The sequence below is a fragment of the Pempheris klunzingeri genome, chromosome 15 (assembly GCF_042242105.1).
Source record: "Pempheris klunzingeri isolate RE-2024b chromosome 15, fPemKlu1.hap1, whole genome shotgun sequence".
NCBI lineage: Eukaryota > Metazoa > Chordata > Actinopteri > Acropomatiformes > Pempheridae > Pempheris > Pempheris klunzingeri.
This window is the reverse complement of record NC_092026.1, coordinates 17,077,670-17,095,525: the sequence shown is the minus strand read 5'-3', so window position 1 is coordinate 17,095,525 and position 17,856 is coordinate 17,077,670. Positions and strand designations below refer to the sequence as shown.

Sequence of the window (17,856 nt, the reverse complement as noted above, 5' to 3'; positions counted from 1 at the left end):
GTAAACAGTGCATATTTGGCATATTTCAAGATACATAAGGAAAGTGAATTTCCTTGTGTTTTCTTCATTTCTGACATCTGCATTAACTTGTCACTGACCACAGCAACTGATCTCTATGAAGGATGAGAAAACCAACTGACAGCAACGCTGCAATCCCAAATGTCACGTCTTTTGTTAATCTTGTCACTTATTACTTAGCGTGGGAAGAAGCTGACCTGATGTTCTCCTCAAACAAATGTCTCGGTATTCTGCACAGCTTTCAATGTAACTTACTGCTAACTGATAACACAAGTGATCCTGAGAACACCTGAGCATGTAGTGTAGTGACTCTGAATGACCACTGGAGGAGACTGTGAGTTGATCAGGGCAAGAAAACAGAGCAATGCACCTTGGTACTGTTCTAGTTGTTATCAGGGCCATTTCTACATCACTATACTCATTTTCATGCTATACCTACTGGTTTTAATTGTATAACAGTATCTTCATAATTAGTGTTTGTTCGAAAGTGTTTGTTGTGTTTATACAGTTATGAAGAAATTATTATTTATTTATTTGTTTGTTTTTAAATACTATTTTTTCATCCTCTGGTGAAGGCCATGAAATTGCATGTGAAAGCACTGGGAGGAATTCGGGACCTTGAATTAAAACTGCTGTTTTGGGGATTAAGAATGAACCTTCAAGATCAACATGTTTGTCAATTTTGAGCACATCTTAAAGCAATTTATTTCAATGTTTGTTCTATGTCTGTAAAGATTTAAGGAAACAGCTGTATAACAAATTGTAAGGATCTGTTCATATAACATTAAAATATGTATCACTTATCTGTTTCTATACCCACTGTGGCTGATTCCTAAGGAGTTATGACCGCTGACAACACATAAATAAACAGTTAAAATGTCCTTGTATCTGCTGATAACTACACACAGTCTACAGTGAGCCTGCAGGGTTCAGCCCGGGAACATCAGTGACCAACACCAGCTCTGATCTCTACTCTATTATTCCATTAATTGCTATTTCTGTTCCCACATCATTCTCACGTCTCCACCTGCTGAGGTCAATGCAAACACTCCCGGCAGGGCAGGCTATTGGTTTCACCTGTCACATTGTATTAATCCACCAGGAACAAAGCAGGAAGTTATTGCGGGCCATTTGGATGCAGCCCAGTCTTTTTCTCCCTCTTTATTTCTCCTTTTGTCTTGACCTCTGCTTTTCCCACGATTGTTCAACAGCAGGAAACTCAGCCTGTCTGAATGAATATGACCATCTGTGGGCGCATACACACACACACGCACACACACCTAACACTCACAGAAATGCGGCACAAGAGCATCAGCGTCATCAAGGTGGGTGAGGAGGGTTTTTATATTCTATTTGCCTCCGCAGTTTAATGAAGTAGCGGTAGCAGTACAAGTACAGTTATATTAACCCTAACACTGGCAGTAGCTACCATTACTACATGATGACTACAGACCTGATGTCGGATGTCAGTCCTGTGGTAACAGATGCAAAACAAGGTGGTGGGAACAAACATTTGCCAGAGCAGCAGGATATGAAAGAGAAGAGGGGAGAGATGGTTCAAAAAGAGTCGTTTCCTGGTGTTCTTGTATTCACGTGGTGACACATTTCCATTGTTTTGGTGGTGCACCCCTGCACACTGGACCTGAAATGATACAGGGACTGAGGTTTAAGTGCTTGAAGTGGATTCAAGTTCATAGGTGGTCATATCCATGCAGTGTGAACTCATAGCTCTTTTTCTTCAGGAGGACAGTTATGTTGAATATACTGACAGGGCAGCCCAGGAGCTTTTTTCTGGCCAAACAATGGAATATTTCTGACTGGCAAAGTCAGTAACTAGGCCCCTTAGGTTTCACCAACTCAGAACCAGACTGGCGACAAAAAGCCCCTTAAGACACACAAGAGGTGAAAATAGAAGCTGTACAGGCCCGGATAAGCATCACCAGTGAGTGTCTGCTGATATCTGGGGGTTACGGATTTCAGACAGTTGTGACTGTGAAATATTAGAGCCAGATATTGAAAATGAAACCCCAAACCCCACCAGAAGGTCGTCAATTTAATCTCATTGTTTTTTTTTATTTCAAACTGTATCAGTACACAGGAGAACAAAGCAAAACAACCAAGTCTGCTAATACCTGCAATGCTTATGAGCTGCCTTTGGTTTTCTGCACAAACGTGACACAAGTGTACTTTTAAACAGGCTGTAAAACTCTCCTCCTGTTAAAGTTGCAACGTGCAAACATCCTGATAGTCTTTAGTTTTTTTCAGAAAACATCTTATTTGACTGATCTACCTCGGTCACTATGTGGTTAACACCTCTGTGAATGCAGCTCTGATATGAACTCCATAGCAGGTTTAGCAGGTGTGATGTTTACCATGTTCAACCACCATAATTGAAGGTATTAGTGCAACTGATGGGAACGTCATTAGTTTTGCAGGAATCTGGTCATAAATTAAGTTTTGGAGGTTTTGATATTTACCTGGTGCTGATGCATCAAAAGTTGAGAGATCTCCAAAGTTTTACAATTAAAGAGGGGAGTATGTGTAAGTGTCATGGCAGTCCATCCAATAGTTGTTGAGACATTCCAGTCAAAACCACAACTGTGAAGCTCATCCTCTGGAGACCGTGAATGTCTGTACAAGGACGGACACGACTGAGGGTGTATGGTTCACCAAAGACCCAAAATCTGAAAAATGTCATGGAAAATCAATAACTGGGTCATGAGGTTAATATATTTGTATCATCATCATGAGAGCCAACAACATGCTGACGTTTGATACTGTGCTGTCTGTTTACACATCACTATCATACTGTCTCTCCTTCTTGTTGTTAAACGGACTTATTTTGCAGCAGCCCTCGGTGTCGGTGAGTGCAGCGCTGCTCGGGTGTTTGATTGTTTTAGCCGCTTGTTTTTCCTAAAATGAGCTGCAGGAAGTCTTTCCTGTTTTGAATACACTATGAATAGAAGAGACTTGAATGTGTCCGTGTGTGTGTGTGTGTTTGATGGAGAGAGAGAGAGAGAGAGAGAGAGAGAGAGAGAGAGAGAGAGAGAGAGGGACAAGCATATGAGAAGGTAATAGGTGCATTTTTTTCTGCATTGACTTTCTACATTGACATTATGAATGTAACTATTTAGCATTTCTGTATATATAAAGCGTCTGATAGGACACAGGCCTGGTGATGCCCACAGAGTCAGCCTGTCACCGTGGTGCTGACTTACTGTATTCTTCCTTTATGTCTCTCTCACAACTCTCCTCTTCGTCCTCCTCCTCTCTGCTCCAGGAAACAGGACACAGTAAACTTCCAGCTTCTGTTTGTCTCACTTCCAAGTGGAAGTAGGAATGTGGGAAGCACTTTGTGTGTGTGCATTAAAGTACTGGAAAAATGGACCTCCTGACCCGTCGGTGCTCCCCTCTGTCTCACGTAGAAGAAGCAAACTGTTTATATCATCAACATAAATCTAACCTGCAGCCCCCAAAACACTGACACACACAAACACACACACACCTGGCTATCACAAGTCACATTGTAAAAAACGCAGTTTCATTTTTCGAAAGAACTGTGTTCATTCTCCGGATCAGTGGATTCAGATGGCAGATGGCAGAGTGATTATGAATCAATATGAAGGGAGTCGAGCTGATGATTATTAAGATTAGAACACCCCTTACAATACTCACTGATCTGTCTCTGTGAACCGCCAGCTCTAACCCCAATCACTCTAAACTGTGAGTTAAACTGTGGATTTGCTGCCTCGGACAATGCTGGCAGCTGTCGGACAACAATTCAATCACGTATGAGACTAAATAGATCTGATTTCGACTTGTTGTTCTTCCTATTCCACGTTTCCTGCCCCTCTTCAATGTGTTTTCTGTGATAAAGCTGAAATGCTTTCATCTAGCATCTCATTAGCTAGCTTGGTAGACTCTGCATTATTTGGTTCTTAATGACATCTGATGCACTGAGAAGGAAGCATGGTGAGGGTGGCCTTGGCTGTGCTTCACTGGTTAAAGCACAGGCCTGGAATTCACAGTTTCACTCAGGAAGCAAGAAACTTATCTCGTAGGAAAAGACATTTTCACAAATATGGGTATTTTGTATGTTTTATTACAAACATGTACAACGGTTTACACCAAGCACAGCGGCGCTGCAAACAGATCAAATAACAGTATTTACAAGAGAAAGTGAGGGAGGAGACAAGTCATGGGCCAGCAGACTGCTCCTTACTTTCTGAGACACTTTGTGTAAACGTCCTTACACACACACACACACACACACACATATATATATACAGCATATACACATATATACAGCACAAGCAAACATTAGCTGGAATGTAAACTGGAGGACTCGGACTCTGTGGTTGTGGAGGCCCCGGGGCGTCTTCGTGGTAGAATCTTCAAACTGGAGGCTCGGCTCAGAGTGAGGGCTCTGCGGGCCGAACTCTTGAACCCGGCACCCAGGAAGGCATACAGCAGCGGGTTCAGGCAACAGTGTGCAAACGCCATGGGCTCGGCCACAGCCAGCCACACGCCCAGGACGGCCTCCAGGCTGCAGCTGCGGGGCAGGACCTCCAGGCGCAGCAGAGCGTCCACGGAGATGCCCGCTCCGTAGGGCAGCCAGCACACGAAGAAGCAGAGCACCAAGGCGATGGTGGTCCTGACCGCTCGCCGCTTCTGCCTCTGGCCCCCCAGAGGGCCTCGGGTCAGCCTGGTGACGATGACGCAGTAGCACACCAGGAGAACCAGGCCCGGGATCACCAGACCCACCAGGACCAGCTGGAGGTGGAAGACTGCAACCCAGAGAGGAGCGCTGTCTGCTGGGTAGAACCGCTGGCACACAGTGGCCCCCTCGCCTCCTTCCTGAGTTCGGGCAAATATCAAGTCGGGGACGGCCAGGAGAGCAGCTGGCAACCAGGCACCTGCAGGGAGAGGGGAAGATCAAAAGAAGTAAGGGACTGTGGGAGTGAGGCGTGACACAGAAAAAGAGAAGAGTTGCAAAGGATGAAGCGAGTCTGTGTTCGGACACTCACCCACATAAACCAATCTGTGTGCCAGCAGCTGCCTCAGTCCACCGGTGTTGGTGTCCGTGGCTCGGACCACCGCCAGGTAGCGGTCCAGGCTGATGAATGCCAGGATGAGCACGCTGCCGTACAGGTTGACCGTGTAGATAACGTGCACGCCAACACAGGCGGCCGCTCCGAAGCGCCAGTCAGCCAGTGCTGCGTCCACGGCCCAGAAGGGCAGCGCCAGAACAAAGAGGAGATCAGCGGCTGAGAGGTGGAGGCGATACCGGTCTGTCAGACTGCACTTTGACCTGCGGACAAACACAGGAGAGCACCTCCAATCATTAAACCTGCTGGTTTATCAAGGACACAAAGAGGTTCACTGGAGCTCAAGCAGCCACCGGCTCTCACCTGCGTTGGCATCCCAGCACGATGACCACCAGGCCGTTTCCAGTGATGCCCAGGATGAAGATGAGGGCGTAGACCACAGGCAAGAAGACCTGCTGAAGTTCTGCAGTCATCACGTGCTCCACATCACAGGGCTCCTCAAAATCCACCCCCAGGTCACCAGAACCGGAACCAGAGCCAGTGTCATTGTCGTAGTCGAAGAAAATATGCTGCAGATAGATGAAAAACGATGATTAGGATCGCAGAGTGAGGGAGGAAAGGAGGAAGCAATAATCGGTCCTAAACAGATTTGTGGAAGCTGACCACACATCACTGCCAACCTTACCTCATAGTACGACATGACTGAGGCGTCTCGTCTCAGCGGAGTGAAGCTGAGATTTCTGTCAACAGGGGATATATAGCCGTGTTCATGCTCCTCCTCCAAACACTCAAACACATCTGCGGTTCCTGCCGAAAGCCTTTTCCTGTTTTCGAGGTGTCAGGTGCTGATAGTGGTTCTATCACAGGATACTGTGTTGTGTGTGTGCGTGTGTGTGTGTGCACTGCTTGAATTGTTTTGGCCCAAAGACCCCTGGGTTGTGATAATCAGGATCTATTGGCAATAGAGACTGCAGATGAGAATCAGACACTGTGCTACATGTGTGTGTGTGTGTGTGTGTGTGTGTTGCTCCAAACGGCATGCTCTGTTAAATCAGGACAAGCGCGGGAGTTTCATCTCTCACCGGAGTGTGAACATACTTGTTGTATTTGCGTCACCATCTTACATGATGCATGTAAGCCGACGTGTGAGTGAACATGCATGAGAAGGAGACAGAGAGGCAGGGAGAGGAGGAGGAATGTGGCATTCAGTAGGTGAATATGAGGTGATTATCAGCTGTGTTGTGCTAAAACTCTGTGACTGCCTCTGATCTTTCACTGCCAGTGAAGCACGAGTGTGTTTTAATGATATCAATGTGTCACCTCTCTGAGGGCAAAAAGACAATAATGTTTCAACACCAGTGTCCCTCTGGAGTCTCTTCTTATGGAGGCTGAAGCTTTTCCAGTGTTTAAGACAATAAAATGACCATTTTAAATGAATTTAAAAGGGTCTTCTACTTGCTGTCTTTATATTGAAAAATTATAAATTATTTTTTAAATGACACGGCAAATGAACTTTCAATTGTTTTTAATTAATGTTTTTAATTAATGTTTCTTTTATTATGCGTCTATCCAGTTCCATGAAAAGAGTTTTAAGATAAGTAATATTTTAAATTATGTGATTCCATTTTAATCATTTCACTGGCATTTCATTGTAATCAGCATATTAGCTGATTATAATCATATTCTGTGTGTGTAATGCTGAGTCGGTCAGCAGACACACTTCCTGGCACTGGCACCTCTGACTGTAAATCCCCATCCTCTCCCAAAACAATAATCCCATAAGTAAACAGCAACACCCCCCCCAAAAAAACGCCATCGGACCCTCAAGACTGAACCCTCAGCCCCTTATCTCTTTCTCACTTTCCCCACCCTTCCTCCACATTCACTGCTATCTGCACAAACATCTCAACAACAACACTACTGTGCAAAACCCCACAAATGTGGAACACCGGCTGACGTAAACAGACCTTATTCTGGTTTATCCTCAGCAAAATGATCCAGAAGGCCTTTCTAAATTTGTTTTTTGGAACATTAACCCTTTCATACATAGGTCACTACAGTGTACAGCTCTTCAAAAGCTATTTTCTTGTATATGCATGGGTTTTGATGGCATAGTTGCACATCAGCCACTACAGTGGATGCTACTGCATCATCTCACACACTGCTACCAAGTGCCAAGCCATGGCAAGAGTGAAGCCAAGATGATCAACAGACCCAGAAACACCAAGTTGCTCATTTTTTTCTGTTCAAACCTTCTTTAAAAAGAGGTTGCAGGTAAGAAAAATATGGGGACATCAAGTAACATCTAAGGAGTCATGCAATTGCTAAATTTTCCTGATTTTATATTGGGAGGAAATTATGATTTTAATCACATGTCCACTGAATTGTACATCATACCTCTCTAGCTATATTTCAACTACTGGACATGTAAATATATCTTTGTAAAATTTGGGTTGAAAAGTGAAAAGTTCATATCTTGTTTTTCATGCCTAAAGATGAATAAAAAAAACGTAGTAAAAAAAATCCTGACTGAGGTTATCATAATTCATGCATGAAAGGGTTAAGCTGCAATGGAGTTATTATTAAAAGCTGATATTTTTACAACTCAAACATCCAGGTCTAAATAATTAAATTCATTAAAGGCCGCATTCCATTTAGATGTGCCAGGTGCAGGGCCCTGGTTGTTAGATAGATAGATATTTATTTATTGATCCCTCAGTGGGGAAACTTTGCTGTTACAGCAGCTCAAAGGGACAGATAGAAAAATAAAAGCACACAGTTAAGAATTAGATAAATTAAATAGCAGAATATAATAGAATTAGAAAAATTAAATAGCAGAATATAATATAATATATACAGTGTATGTTGTGCATACTGGCTCACTGGGACACTAAATGATAACGCTATCTATTACACCTGTGCCTGTCCTGCTGTGACAAGTCAGAAGGTCCTCAATAAAAGAGGCTCACTAAATGGAATGTGGCCATTCTACTGCAACTGGAGTGCGTCTTCCTTCATTAAGTGGCGCCACCATGTGGACCTTTAGGGAACACTGGCCATAACCTCTGAGAACAAAGACTGGTAGGTGAATTCCTTTACAGAACATGGCTCCTATCCATAACTTGCCACCAAGAATTATTCATTAATTTATTATTCTCAGTAAACAGATATTCATTCACACAGAACAGCAGAGATACGCTGTGTCCCAAATCCACACAACCCACTGAATGTGTGTACAGTGTACATGGTGCAGTCGCTCTGCAGTTGACTGAAAAAACTAAACATGCCTCACTACTAAGAGGAAATGGTACAGTCTTACACTGCCAGGCATCAGAACGTCACTGCCAATCAAATCTATCTTCATTTTTTGCATTTGTGAGTACAACCTCCATCTCCTGAGCGCATTGCATTGTGGGACAACAGCACACTAAAAACAAGTAAATGTGACTTTTTTTTTTTACTTTTGTCACTTTTCCAGTGTGAAGACACAACACAGTGTAATCCTGCTGTGTATTAGTGTGCGGTAGTGAGGTGGGACACTGCTGTAGTCATCAGGACAATCTTACTGAAAGTCATGTAGGTCTGCACGTCATGGAAAAGTTAACTCGGGACACGTAAAAAACAGCATGTATGTATATATTAAAAAAAACAAACTCACATTTAGTCATTTTAAATAAATGCCGTTTTGAAATTTAAGAAAAAAATAAATAACATGCGAGAATGTGGAACTGCAGGTATAGGACACCAGGTAAAGGGTAACTAGTATTTACAGGCTGGTCTTCCAAACCGAATAATGGTCGGACTAAACTACACCGAGGACCAACAGAACATCACAAGTAAAAGCTGCACCAGCACTTAAATAATTAACACTGCAGCAGTCAAACTGTTGTTTAAAAACATGTCAGTCACCTCGCTAACGTTTCTCACTAACGATCATGCTGCAGTTGCCGCGCAACTGGGCGAGCAAGTCTCTGAAACCACCCGTCCTCTTTGGTGCTTTCTGCTTTGGTGGCCCCTCTCTTGGCTGGCTGGTTTCCACGGTGACCGAAGAGGGAATCGACTCAACACTTAGCTGCGTGTCTGCTGAGTCGTCGAAACTCAGACTGCCACTGTGGCTGCTGGAGGGGTGAGGACCGTCGTTATCGTCACGGCTAACACTGATGCGATGCCGGCGATTGTTGCCGTGGAGACGCTGCTGCTTAGCAGCACGAGGGCCCTGAGAATCCTCTCTTCTCCTCTTCCTCCTGCTCTTCTTCCTCTCCTTTTTCACTGGCACTCTGATGCACTGTCGAAGGTTCCTGACAGGAAAATCGCACCACGTTCACGTCATTGTTACTGTTACTGTAGCCAATGTGTGTTATGTGTGCAGACACTTCACCTCTGAAGGAACGCGTGCGGCCTCGAGCAGGCTGATGATGATGATGATGATGCTCCCTCCCGCATATATTGCTCAGCTCGCCTTGCAAGTCCTTTCTTAACCAGCTGTATGTGGGTCAAAAGCTTCCTGACAATAAGAAAAAAAGAGAAGTGTGGTTATAATCATTAAATCCTACCACCACTGGTTACTGCTGCTCCACCTTGAAGCCAGCGATCATGCACACACACGAGCAGCCTCACCCTCTTGCATCAGACAGCCTCCTCGGTCTCCAGCTCTTGATCAGGACCCACTGGTCACAGGTCAGGGACTTGGGATCTGAAGAAGTGTTTTATTTACATCATTTTTTAATATCAGTGGCATTTTTATGAACATATTTTCAGCAGCTGGCAATTTCTACAGGATGAGCTGGTCATATTTCTGCTGTTAAAAAGTAACTTTTTAACTAAAGTAAAAACTAAACTAAAGTAACTTAATTTAAAGTAAAGTAACTAAAGTAAAAACTATTTACATACATCAGTGTTATGCTGTGACACGCCACCATAGTAATGGCAGCGTATTAACTTCTGCCTTCAACCTAGATTTGTGTACAATAGATAAGAACTACTTTTCAATAATGTTCTCTGTGATGAACTGAATAATATTGATGTGATGTACATACAGAATCTGCATGTTTATGTTTTTGGTAGGTGTTTAAAGGGGTAGTTAACATAAAATTAAATTGATAAATGATAAAAAATGAGGGTATTCATGACTCATACTGCCGATTCAAGCATGTGGCTTTTACATCTGATCCTATTTCCACCACTTTTATCTAAATCTCTCTCATCTACATCCACATTTCCATTACATTTTCATCTGAGTTAGCTGAGAGGAAGAGGAAGAGGAGTGTGCTCACCGTTGTCTGAGAGCTTGCTTGCTGGCGCCTTCATCCTCTTCACCTTCTGGCAGAGCTTCCGACAGTCTGAGCACAAGCTCTGCGAGGGCCTTGCTTTCCTCGGGGTGGCGTTACAGAGGATGGAGGGGCCAGAGGCTATGCTGCTGCTAACGGAGCAACAGTCCTCATCCGACCCGTCCACTCCTTCATCGGCTACCTCTACAAACGTCCCCTCACCTTCAGCGGCGGCACGTTCGGCACCGTGCGTGCAGTTGATGATGTCGATGATGTCACGGCTCCTGCCTTTGCGAGTATTTACGACGCCGTCCCTGGCTTTCCTCCTCAGCCCCATCCTCTGCCTCTTGCCCTTCAATCTGCGCTGGATGACTTCCTCATCTGGGCTGGGACTTCTCTGGGGGCTCTTCTCCGAGGCGTTTGGGAGTCTGGGCGAGCGTCGGCGATACATGGGTCTCTTCCACTTCAGGCAGAACTCAAACGACCTGTGACAGAGGGCATCAGTGACTGGCTGTGGTGAAGCACCTGTAAAGTGTAGTACATTAGTGTGTGGTCCCTAAGGTGCACGGCTGTCTCTCGTTTCACACTTTAAACTGAAGTCACAGGCTGAAAAACGTTTTTTTTTTTTAAAGTTTCCACGTGCTCTCACCTATAACACTCCACTCTTATGGACGACGTGTGAATGAGCAACTCCAGGCTGTCTGCCTCATTCCCGCCATCTGCTGCAGGCCTGAAAATGTCGAGACGACATACCACTTTAGAGATAGGTGTCAGTAAATACAGCATTAGAAATGTGATGGTGTTCCTGTTGTGTAACACAGAACAGTTCACATCCTCGGTTGTGTTGCAGGGGTTCTTTTCACTGTAGACCAGGAGCACAGATGACCTGTGAGCTGCTTCCTCTGAGAACAACAGTTCTTTGTGCAAATGGTTTAATTTTCCAACATTATTTGACGCTTTTCACAAACTCCTATCAGGATATTGTGCCTTTTTTTTTAACCCACTGCAGTAAATTAGTAAACATACGCACACAAACCATTTAGACTTTTTAGAGACAGTTTTAAAGACAGTTAGTCTTTAATCATACTTTTATTTCTCAGACTGTTTGAATTATGTAATGCACACTAATGAAACTGACTTCCACCCACTGTGAGCTTTTTGTATGTGGTGTGACTGACAGCTTCAGTCTCCATCTATGACAGCTACACTGTGTTCTGCCTTGAAAACTAGCAGCATCACTTGGTTACAGGTGAGTCACTTAGTCTGCGTCACTTCACTAAACCAAACTTCACGTAGTTGTAGAGAATCGAAAAACTGATTTCCCATCGGGCCTCATGAACAGATGATGATGGAGGGATCGATCACTGTTGGTTCCTTGTGGTCGGTCTTTCCGTTAATTAATCAAATGATCGGGGAGGGGGCAACGCTAACTTTGCTGGAAGTTAGCGTTAGCTTCCCGGCTAACCCCCACCGGACTGAAACAACCAGCTGAGACTACAAGAAGCAGTAAAGTGCTGCTGGCCGCCATCAGTCTGCTCAGAAACTTACTCAGACCGTTCAGTCCTCACGTGATCTAACATGCTCACAGCTGACACCTGAACACACCGGGCGAAGAGGCGCTTACTTGATGACATACCGGCTCACGGCCCGGTGAGCTCGCGGACTCCGGGCTGCTCGTTTGGGCTCGAGGACGGCCGACTTGAAGATGCGCGCGCTGTGGAGCGTCGATTCTTCTTCTACGGTTTTACAACAACTAAAGTGGCGGGTTAACGCCGCCAACTGGACTCTGGTGATCAGACATGTTGGAAATCTCAGAATACTTTTCTGTCAGAGGGATTATTGCCTCTCCACTTTAAGGGATGAGTCTGTGGATGGACAGGAGTCACAGGACTATCACAGTTTAGCTGTCTGGGACATCAGAGACTCATCAGTAGCCTCACATGACCATGAGCCAGCTAAGTGTTGGTGTCCCACTGTGCCAGAAATCCCTCCTCCTCCACTAAACTGGGCTTTTTTCTCCTCACTGAACTTTCCCACACTCGGCCAACTGCAGTGTCAGTGGTTGTGTGCTCTCTTTTGTCCATGACGAGCACTAAATGAAATCACTCAGAGCTCCATATCAGTGAGCTCAACGGCTGCTGGCTGTTGAGGACTGGAGCTCCTGTTGAATCGAGGACTTTGAACACACACAACTCCAGTTATCCACAGAGGAATTTCAACAGCTCGGAACAGGTTTGGAGAGGGAGGGAGGGAGGGAGGGAGCTGTTTACGGGGGCTCTCAAAGGGCGGCTTCTCAGTCAGAAACCTGACTTCGCCTCGCCTTTGTGTCTCTGTGTTAGAGTCCGTTTGGAGTTGCCACAGAGGAAAGAGAACAATGTGGAAAGCAGCAGTGTTTGTGTTCCTGCTGGTTAACACTGACTTGCAGGTGGACGGTACTGTGGATAAGACTGGGGCGTCTGCGGTGGAAAACTCTAAACCAGGAAAGGAGGTGAAAACCAACGCCACCGCTGCAGGTGATCCTGCATCTGCAGGTTTCATGGGAAACCTGCTGGTGGTGCCCATGGATGGGAGTCACTGGGTGGGCATGAAGGCCCTCGCCCAGGAATTGGGTCGGCGTGGACACCGGGTCACCGTGGTGATACCAGAGGTCAACATACGGTTGGGTCCAGGAAAACACTACCACACCGTGACCTATCCCGTTCCTTATGACAAGGCTTATATTGATTCTGTCATGTCATCCCACAAAGACATCATGCAAAAGTCCTCGGAGTCTTTCACCGAGAAGATAAAGACGCAATTCTCACAAATCCAGAAAATTACAGGCTTAATCCACAGCACTGCAGAGAGCCTACTGTTCAATGACAGTCTCATCTCACATCTGGCGCAGCAGGTAGGTACAGAGGTCGAGCACGACATCAGGACCAAGACAACAACCTGCCATTTGTGGAGCTTTCATATATTGCATTGTAATGTGAAATGTCATTCTGCATAATCAAGGCATGAGTGTATAAAGTAGGACAGGTGCTTTACTCATGCATACCATTAAGATTTACCCCTCGCTCCTATGTTTCCTTGGCACCCCAGGGCTTTGATGCTGTCCTAACAGACCCCATGGTGCCCACAGGCTCCTTAATAGCTCGCAAATTAGGTGAGTTCTGCCACACTGGGATTATCTGTGCTCTTATCGCCTGTTTTCTCACCAGTCATCGATTTATCACTTTCAGGTGTCCCCACTGTTAACTTACTGAGGGCGATTCCATGTTCCTTGGATATGAGGGCTGCAGGCTGCCCCGGCCCGCCCTCGTATGTGCCTCGCATGTTCACTGGATACAAAGATAAAATGTGCTTCAAGGAGAGAGCTATCAACACTTTGGTGAGCACGAAAATGGGATAAAATGCTATTTAGGGAGTCCTTAAAATTGAGCAAACGCTGCCCTTTATACTAGAAAATTAGCTGATCTCTGTGTGCCTTTAAATGGTTAGTAGTTAATAATTCCCCATGTGTGTTAGAGGTGCCACAGAGGTGTAATATCTAAACTTTATATCTGAGTCACATAATAAAATCATTTTATTGTTCTCCAAGGTTTGGAACTGTTTCACCATAAATGCATCCTGACCTTCTGCAGACTGCATGTAGCTGTTTTCATTCTGTAAAACAAACTCTGATCACGGATTGTGCATCAACCATGCTCATCCCTCTATACATATAATAGTTCCAATTTCTTTTGCTGTAGTCAGATGTTTTGGAAATGTTAGCGATGGAACACCTCGCCTCGATTACACCCCCCCATGTAGCTCATGCAGTCCCAGTTAAACCGGGACTGTATGCACAACTTCATATTCAGCACTGCTAGAATTAAACCTCGACGCTTTAAATTCAGCTCTTCTGCCTTTGCGCATGTGTTTCTTGTCCTGGGATGCCTCTGACCCACAGGTGGCTTTGCTGGAGCCGTTCTTATGCCGACTGCTGTACTGGCACTTTGACAACATGGCCTATGAGTTCCTGGGAGAGCAGGTGGACGTAGCTGAAGTGTTGTCAGACTCTGCTATCTGGCTGATGAGGTAACACATACAAAGGTCTCAAAGTGATATTTAGCGGACGCACGCACATCGATATAGACTGTGTTCTGCAGACGTACTTACACAAATACAAACACTATTACACACTGAAAGAGAACTCATCTCAGGTTAAGGCTCATATTCAGATGAATATTGTCACTCTGTGTAAACAGGTTTGACTTCACACTGGAGCTGCCTCGCCCTCTCATGCCTAATGTCATTCTAGTTGGCGGAATAAACTGCAACTTGAGAAATCCTCTGCCTGAAGTAAGGCCTGTGTTTCTTTGGATTCCAGGTTAAGATAAAAAAAACAACAATATATAGATTCAATATTTAGATTTTCTTTCACTTTCCCCTCATTGCTTGAGACAGAGATATGAATGCCAGACCCTGCTGTGTGTGTGTGTGTGTGTTTTTGCAGGATTTGAATTCCTGGGTGTCAGGAGAGCATGGCTTTATAGTGTTCACTCTGGGTACCGTGGTGTCAGATATGCCAGAAACAATAACATCTGCCTTCCTGGAAGCGTTCAGACAGATTCCACAGAAGGTAGAGGAGAAAAAGCTTTTTAAATCATTTATCAGTGCAATGATCAACAAGCAATAAATGACCCTTGTTCCTGTGACAGGTAATATGGAGGTACACTGGGCAGGTTCGCGAAAGCATCCCAGATAATGTGAAGATGATGAAATGGGTGCCTCAGAATGACCTGCTAGGTGTGTAAATCCACTGCAACACATCCTGAAATGTGTTTCACTAGTCAGAGGTGACGGGTGATGTGACACACACCGTTAACACCTGGCATCCTCGTGTGTGTTGTGTCTTAGCGCATCCTGGAGCTCGGGCTTTCATCACTCACGCAGGCTCACATGGTCTCTTTGAGGGACTGTGTCACGCTGTGCCCATGGTGATGGTGCCAATTTCGGGGGATCAGCCTGACAACGCCCAGAAGTTTGAGAGCAGAGGGCTGGGAGTGGTGTTGGATATCTTTTCCATCACTACAGAAAGTGTTCTCCAGGGGCTGAACGAGGTCATCAATGACACCAGGTAGTTGTCAGTCTGGTCTTTGTGTTGACCATCAAAATATAGAAAGTTTTGGAATCTGCTTTTCACTCCATTTACTTCACTTCAGTGTTCTATTCTTTAATTCCTCCTGTCAACCTGTGTCTGTCCAGGTATAAGGACAATATTCAGAAGCGGTCTGCTCTCCACAAAGACCGGCCAATTGATCCGCTTGACCTCTCAGTGTACTGGACCGAATTTGTGATGCGGCACAAAGGGGCAAAACATCTCAAATCTGCCGTTCATGGTCTCAACTGGATCCAGTACTTCTGCCTGGATGTCATAGCACTACTGGTTACTGTAGTGCTGCTTTTTGTAATACTGACGGTAAAATGCTTGAAACTATGCCTCTGGAAACTAGGCAGGAAGAGGAAACAGGACTAATGTGGTGATGCATTTTCACCTTTATTTCAGCAGGGAGATTTTCTGGGAGATCAACAACTCATCCTTATTATTAAAATATCAGTGAAATGTAAAGCTGTGTGTGAGTGTTTAAGAAGAATAAGGGAATCCATAGGGTGATCAAAAAGCATTTAATAAACAGAAAATACAGATTATTAGACTCCATTATCGTCTGGGCTGGAGGGACAGTAATGTACATTTAGTGGCCACCCTTCTTTGGTGGGAACAGGGTGTACTCAACAGCCAGAGCAACAGTAAAGGCAGCAAAGCCCCACTTGAATCCTCTCAACAGCACATCAGACAGAGTCGCAGCACGAGCGAAGCCGCCCGAGTATCTCCAAGCCTCATTACTGCAGAGAGAAAGTGAGTGACAGGAGAAAGAGATAGGGATCACGGTCATGGATTAGAATGACTAAAATATCAGCTATATCTCATGTAGGGTGTCACTACTGACCGTGCCCATGGATCTTTGAGGCCCCTGGCTGCCAGCCTCTGCTGTGTGAACTCCAGGGGTGTTCCCCCCACCTTCCACTGCCGCCAGTCTGGCAGAGGTACCTTGCCATGGCCGTGGTCACCTCCCATGCTAAAAACAGATACACATATGTGCAAGTTAGCTTTCGTTTTAATGCTAACGTTCCTTAGTTTACTGGTAGACACGTCATTTCGTGCCTCTTTTAGTAGGATTCTTTTTAATGCGAGACACATCTGCAGTCATGATCAGAGTGACAGAAATAAGCCAGTGTTTCTAAGAGTTTAAGAAAAGTGAAAACACGAGACTTGCAATAATACATACAACATTATACACAACATATTTCCTCTTATGTTCAGTTTAGAAAAAATACTCGCTTCACAAGCTGCATCTCCATACCAGGTATTTAGCACCTGTCTTTATGGACGTCAGTGTGCCAAGCCTGTGCGCATGGCTGCTGTCTATTATAATATAATCACACCACACTGGCTCAACATATATGTTGAGTATTTTAGGTTTCTCTGGAAGCAAGACTAGTATCTTGATTTTTATTGAGCTGATGTGATGAGCTGGAATCAATGAAGAAAAATTTCAACATTTTAAGTATATTGAGTTGATGCTGATCAATTTTATTTAAAATTAGTTTTCTGAGCAGGACTTATCCTCCACTGGATGCCACAAACTGTACATGCAATGACTCTATTTTACTGAAATTGCTCTTACATCCATGTTTCTACACTAAAGCCGAATTTGTTTTACACAAACATTACACATTCCATATCTTGGCACAACCATATTGATTTTCATTTAATCATGTGAGTGTTATTAAATGTTCCCATCAAACACTCCAAGAAAAGACTTGCCCTGCTGATGTTAACCCAGTTTAAGCTGACTGCTGCTAACGTTATTGAACATTTGACACATGCCTTATGTTATCAACGTTTAACGCTGGCTACGTTAACCTGGTCAGTGTCACTGATTATTTGACGAACCTGCTTATCTAAAATAAATGATCCAATCACACATAATGAATTCAAATGTTGATTAAGTCAGAGAAGACAAACAAGCTGTCTAGCGAAGTAAGACAGCGTCTCCTCAGCTAGCATGAACTCTTAGCTAACTACGTTCTCTAGCTTAAATAGATACAAATATTACTTCTACGATGCATTATCTGCACCTTTACATGTGTAAAGATAGTGCTGTCTCCTGATGTGAAAGAGCAATAAATGATGCGACGGAAATGTAAGGAGTTAAATAAAGGAAAACATTGTACCTGAGTGGTTTATTGTGACCTCTGCTGCGGGACTAAATGGTACGACAATGAACGACGTTTTACGGCAAAAGTACGGCACATCATTCGGGACAAAATACTACGACGCGATTTAAAGGAAAGCGCTGTTACTGCTACAGCAGCACAGCGTTCATGTATCTATACAAATACAACTATTTGTTTTATATGCGTGTTTTTCAATATTTACTACTGGTCAGAAGATATTAATAATTCTATTATACTGTACATACTTAATCAACTAT

At 44.4% G+C, this 17,856-nt stretch overlaps 4 protein-coding genes across 4 annotated transcripts; 1 reads left to right on the top strand and 3 right to left on the bottom strand.

Annotated features, from left to right (window-relative positions):
• Positions 1 to 4,161: 4,161 nt before the first annotated feature.
• LOC139214252 (C-X-C chemokine receptor type 4-like) lies at positions 4,162 to 5,781 on the bottom strand. Its single transcript, XM_070845055.1, has 4 exons — positions 5,752 to 5,781; positions 5,430 to 5,635; positions 5,046 to 5,329; positions 4,162 to 4,934 (listed from the first exon to the last, which is right to left on the bottom strand). Exons 1-4 carry the CDS (start codon positions 5,764 to 5,766, stop codon positions 4,339 to 4,341), a joined length of 1,101 nt encoding a protein of 366 aa, XP_070701156.1. The 5' UTR covers positions 5,767 to 5,781; the 3' UTR covers positions 4,162 to 4,338.
• Positions 5,782 to 8,199: 2,418 nt separating this feature from the next.
• Positions 8,200 to 12,015, bottom strand: LOC139214705 (uncharacterized). The gene is made up of 6 exons (XM_070845617.1): positions 11,958 to 12,015; positions 10,983 to 11,063; positions 10,340 to 10,818; positions 9,684 to 9,759; positions 9,445 to 9,570; positions 8,200 to 9,364 (listed from the first exon to the last, which is right to left on the bottom strand). Exons 3-6 carry the CDS (start codon positions 10,782 to 10,784, stop codon positions 8,980 to 8,982), a joined length of 1,032 nt encoding a protein of 343 aa, XP_070701718.1. The 5' UTR covers positions 10,785 to 10,818; positions 10,983 to 11,063; positions 11,958 to 12,015; the 3' UTR covers positions 8,200 to 8,979.
• Positions 12,016 to 12,696: 681 nt separating this feature from the next.
• LOC139214356 (UDP-glucuronosyltransferase 1A1-like) lies at positions 12,697 to 15,900 on the top strand. Its single transcript, XM_070845190.1, has 9 exons — positions 12,697 to 13,223; positions 13,418 to 13,481; positions 13,558 to 13,706; positions 14,268 to 14,395; positions 14,566 to 14,659; positions 14,814 to 14,939; positions 15,019 to 15,106; positions 15,218 to 15,437; positions 15,566 to 15,900. Exons 1-9 carry the CDS (start codon positions 12,708 to 12,710, stop codon positions 15,834 to 15,836), a joined length of 1,656 nt encoding a protein of 551 aa, XP_070701291.1. The 5' UTR covers positions 12,697 to 12,707; the 3' UTR covers positions 15,837 to 15,900.
• Positions 15,901 to 15,966: 66 nt separating this feature from the next.
• On the bottom strand, positions 15,967 to 17,653 carry ndufb3 (NADH:ubiquinone oxidoreductase subunit B3). The gene is made up of 3 exons (XM_070845191.1): positions 17,597 to 17,653; positions 16,309 to 16,437; positions 15,967 to 16,204 (listed from the first exon to the last, which is right to left on the bottom strand). The coding sequence occupies exons 2-3, from the start codon at positions 16,434 to 16,436 to the stop codon at positions 16,054 to 16,056; spliced, it is 279 nt and encodes a 92-aa protein (XP_070701292.1). The 5' UTR covers position 16,437; positions 17,597 to 17,653; the 3' UTR covers positions 15,967 to 16,053.
• Between the last annotated feature and the right edge of the window lie 203 nt (positions 17,654 to 17,856).

Coding starts and splice junctions, on each gene's coding strand:
- LOC139214252 (XM_070845055.1), bottom strand. Junction 5,330..5,429: donor GTGCTGGGATGCCAACGCAG/GTGAGAGCCGGT, acceptor GTTTGTCCGCAG/GTCAAAGTGCAGTCTGACAG. Junction 4,935..5,045: donor ACACAGATTGGTTTATGTGG/GTGAGTGTCCGA, acceptor CTCTCCCTGCAG/GTGCCTGGTTGCCAGCTGCT.
- LOC139214705 (XM_070845617.1), bottom strand. CDS start 10,784: ATGTATCGCCGACGCTCGCCCAGACTCCCAAACGCCTCGGAGAAGAGC. Junction 9,760..10,339: donor AAGCAAGCTCTCAGACAACG/GTGAGCACACTC, acceptor ACACTTCTTCAG/ATCCCAAGTCCCTGACCTGT. Junction 9,571..9,683: donor AGGCTGTCTGATGCAAGAGG/GTGAGGCTGCTC, acceptor TCTTATTGTCAG/GAAGCTTTTGACCCACATAC.
- LOC139214356 (XM_070845190.1), top strand. CDS start 12,708: ATGTGGAAAGCAGCAGTGTTTGTGTTCCTGCTGGTTAACACTGACTTG. Junction 14,396..14,565: donor TCTGCTATCTGGCTGATGAG/GTAACACATACA, acceptor CTGTGTAAACAG/GTTTGACTTCACACTGGAGC. Junction 14,940..15,018: donor TCAGACAGATTCCACAGAAG/GTAGAGGAGAAA, acceptor TTCCTGTGACAG/GTAATATGGAGGTACACTGG.
- ndufb3 (XM_070845191.1), bottom strand. CDS start 16,436: ATGGGAGGTGACCACGGCCATGGCAAGGTACCTCTGCCAGACTGGCGG. Junction 16,205..16,308: donor CTCAAAGATCCATGGGCACG/GTCAGTAGTGAC, acceptor TTCTCTCTGCAG/TAATGAGGCTTGGAGATACT.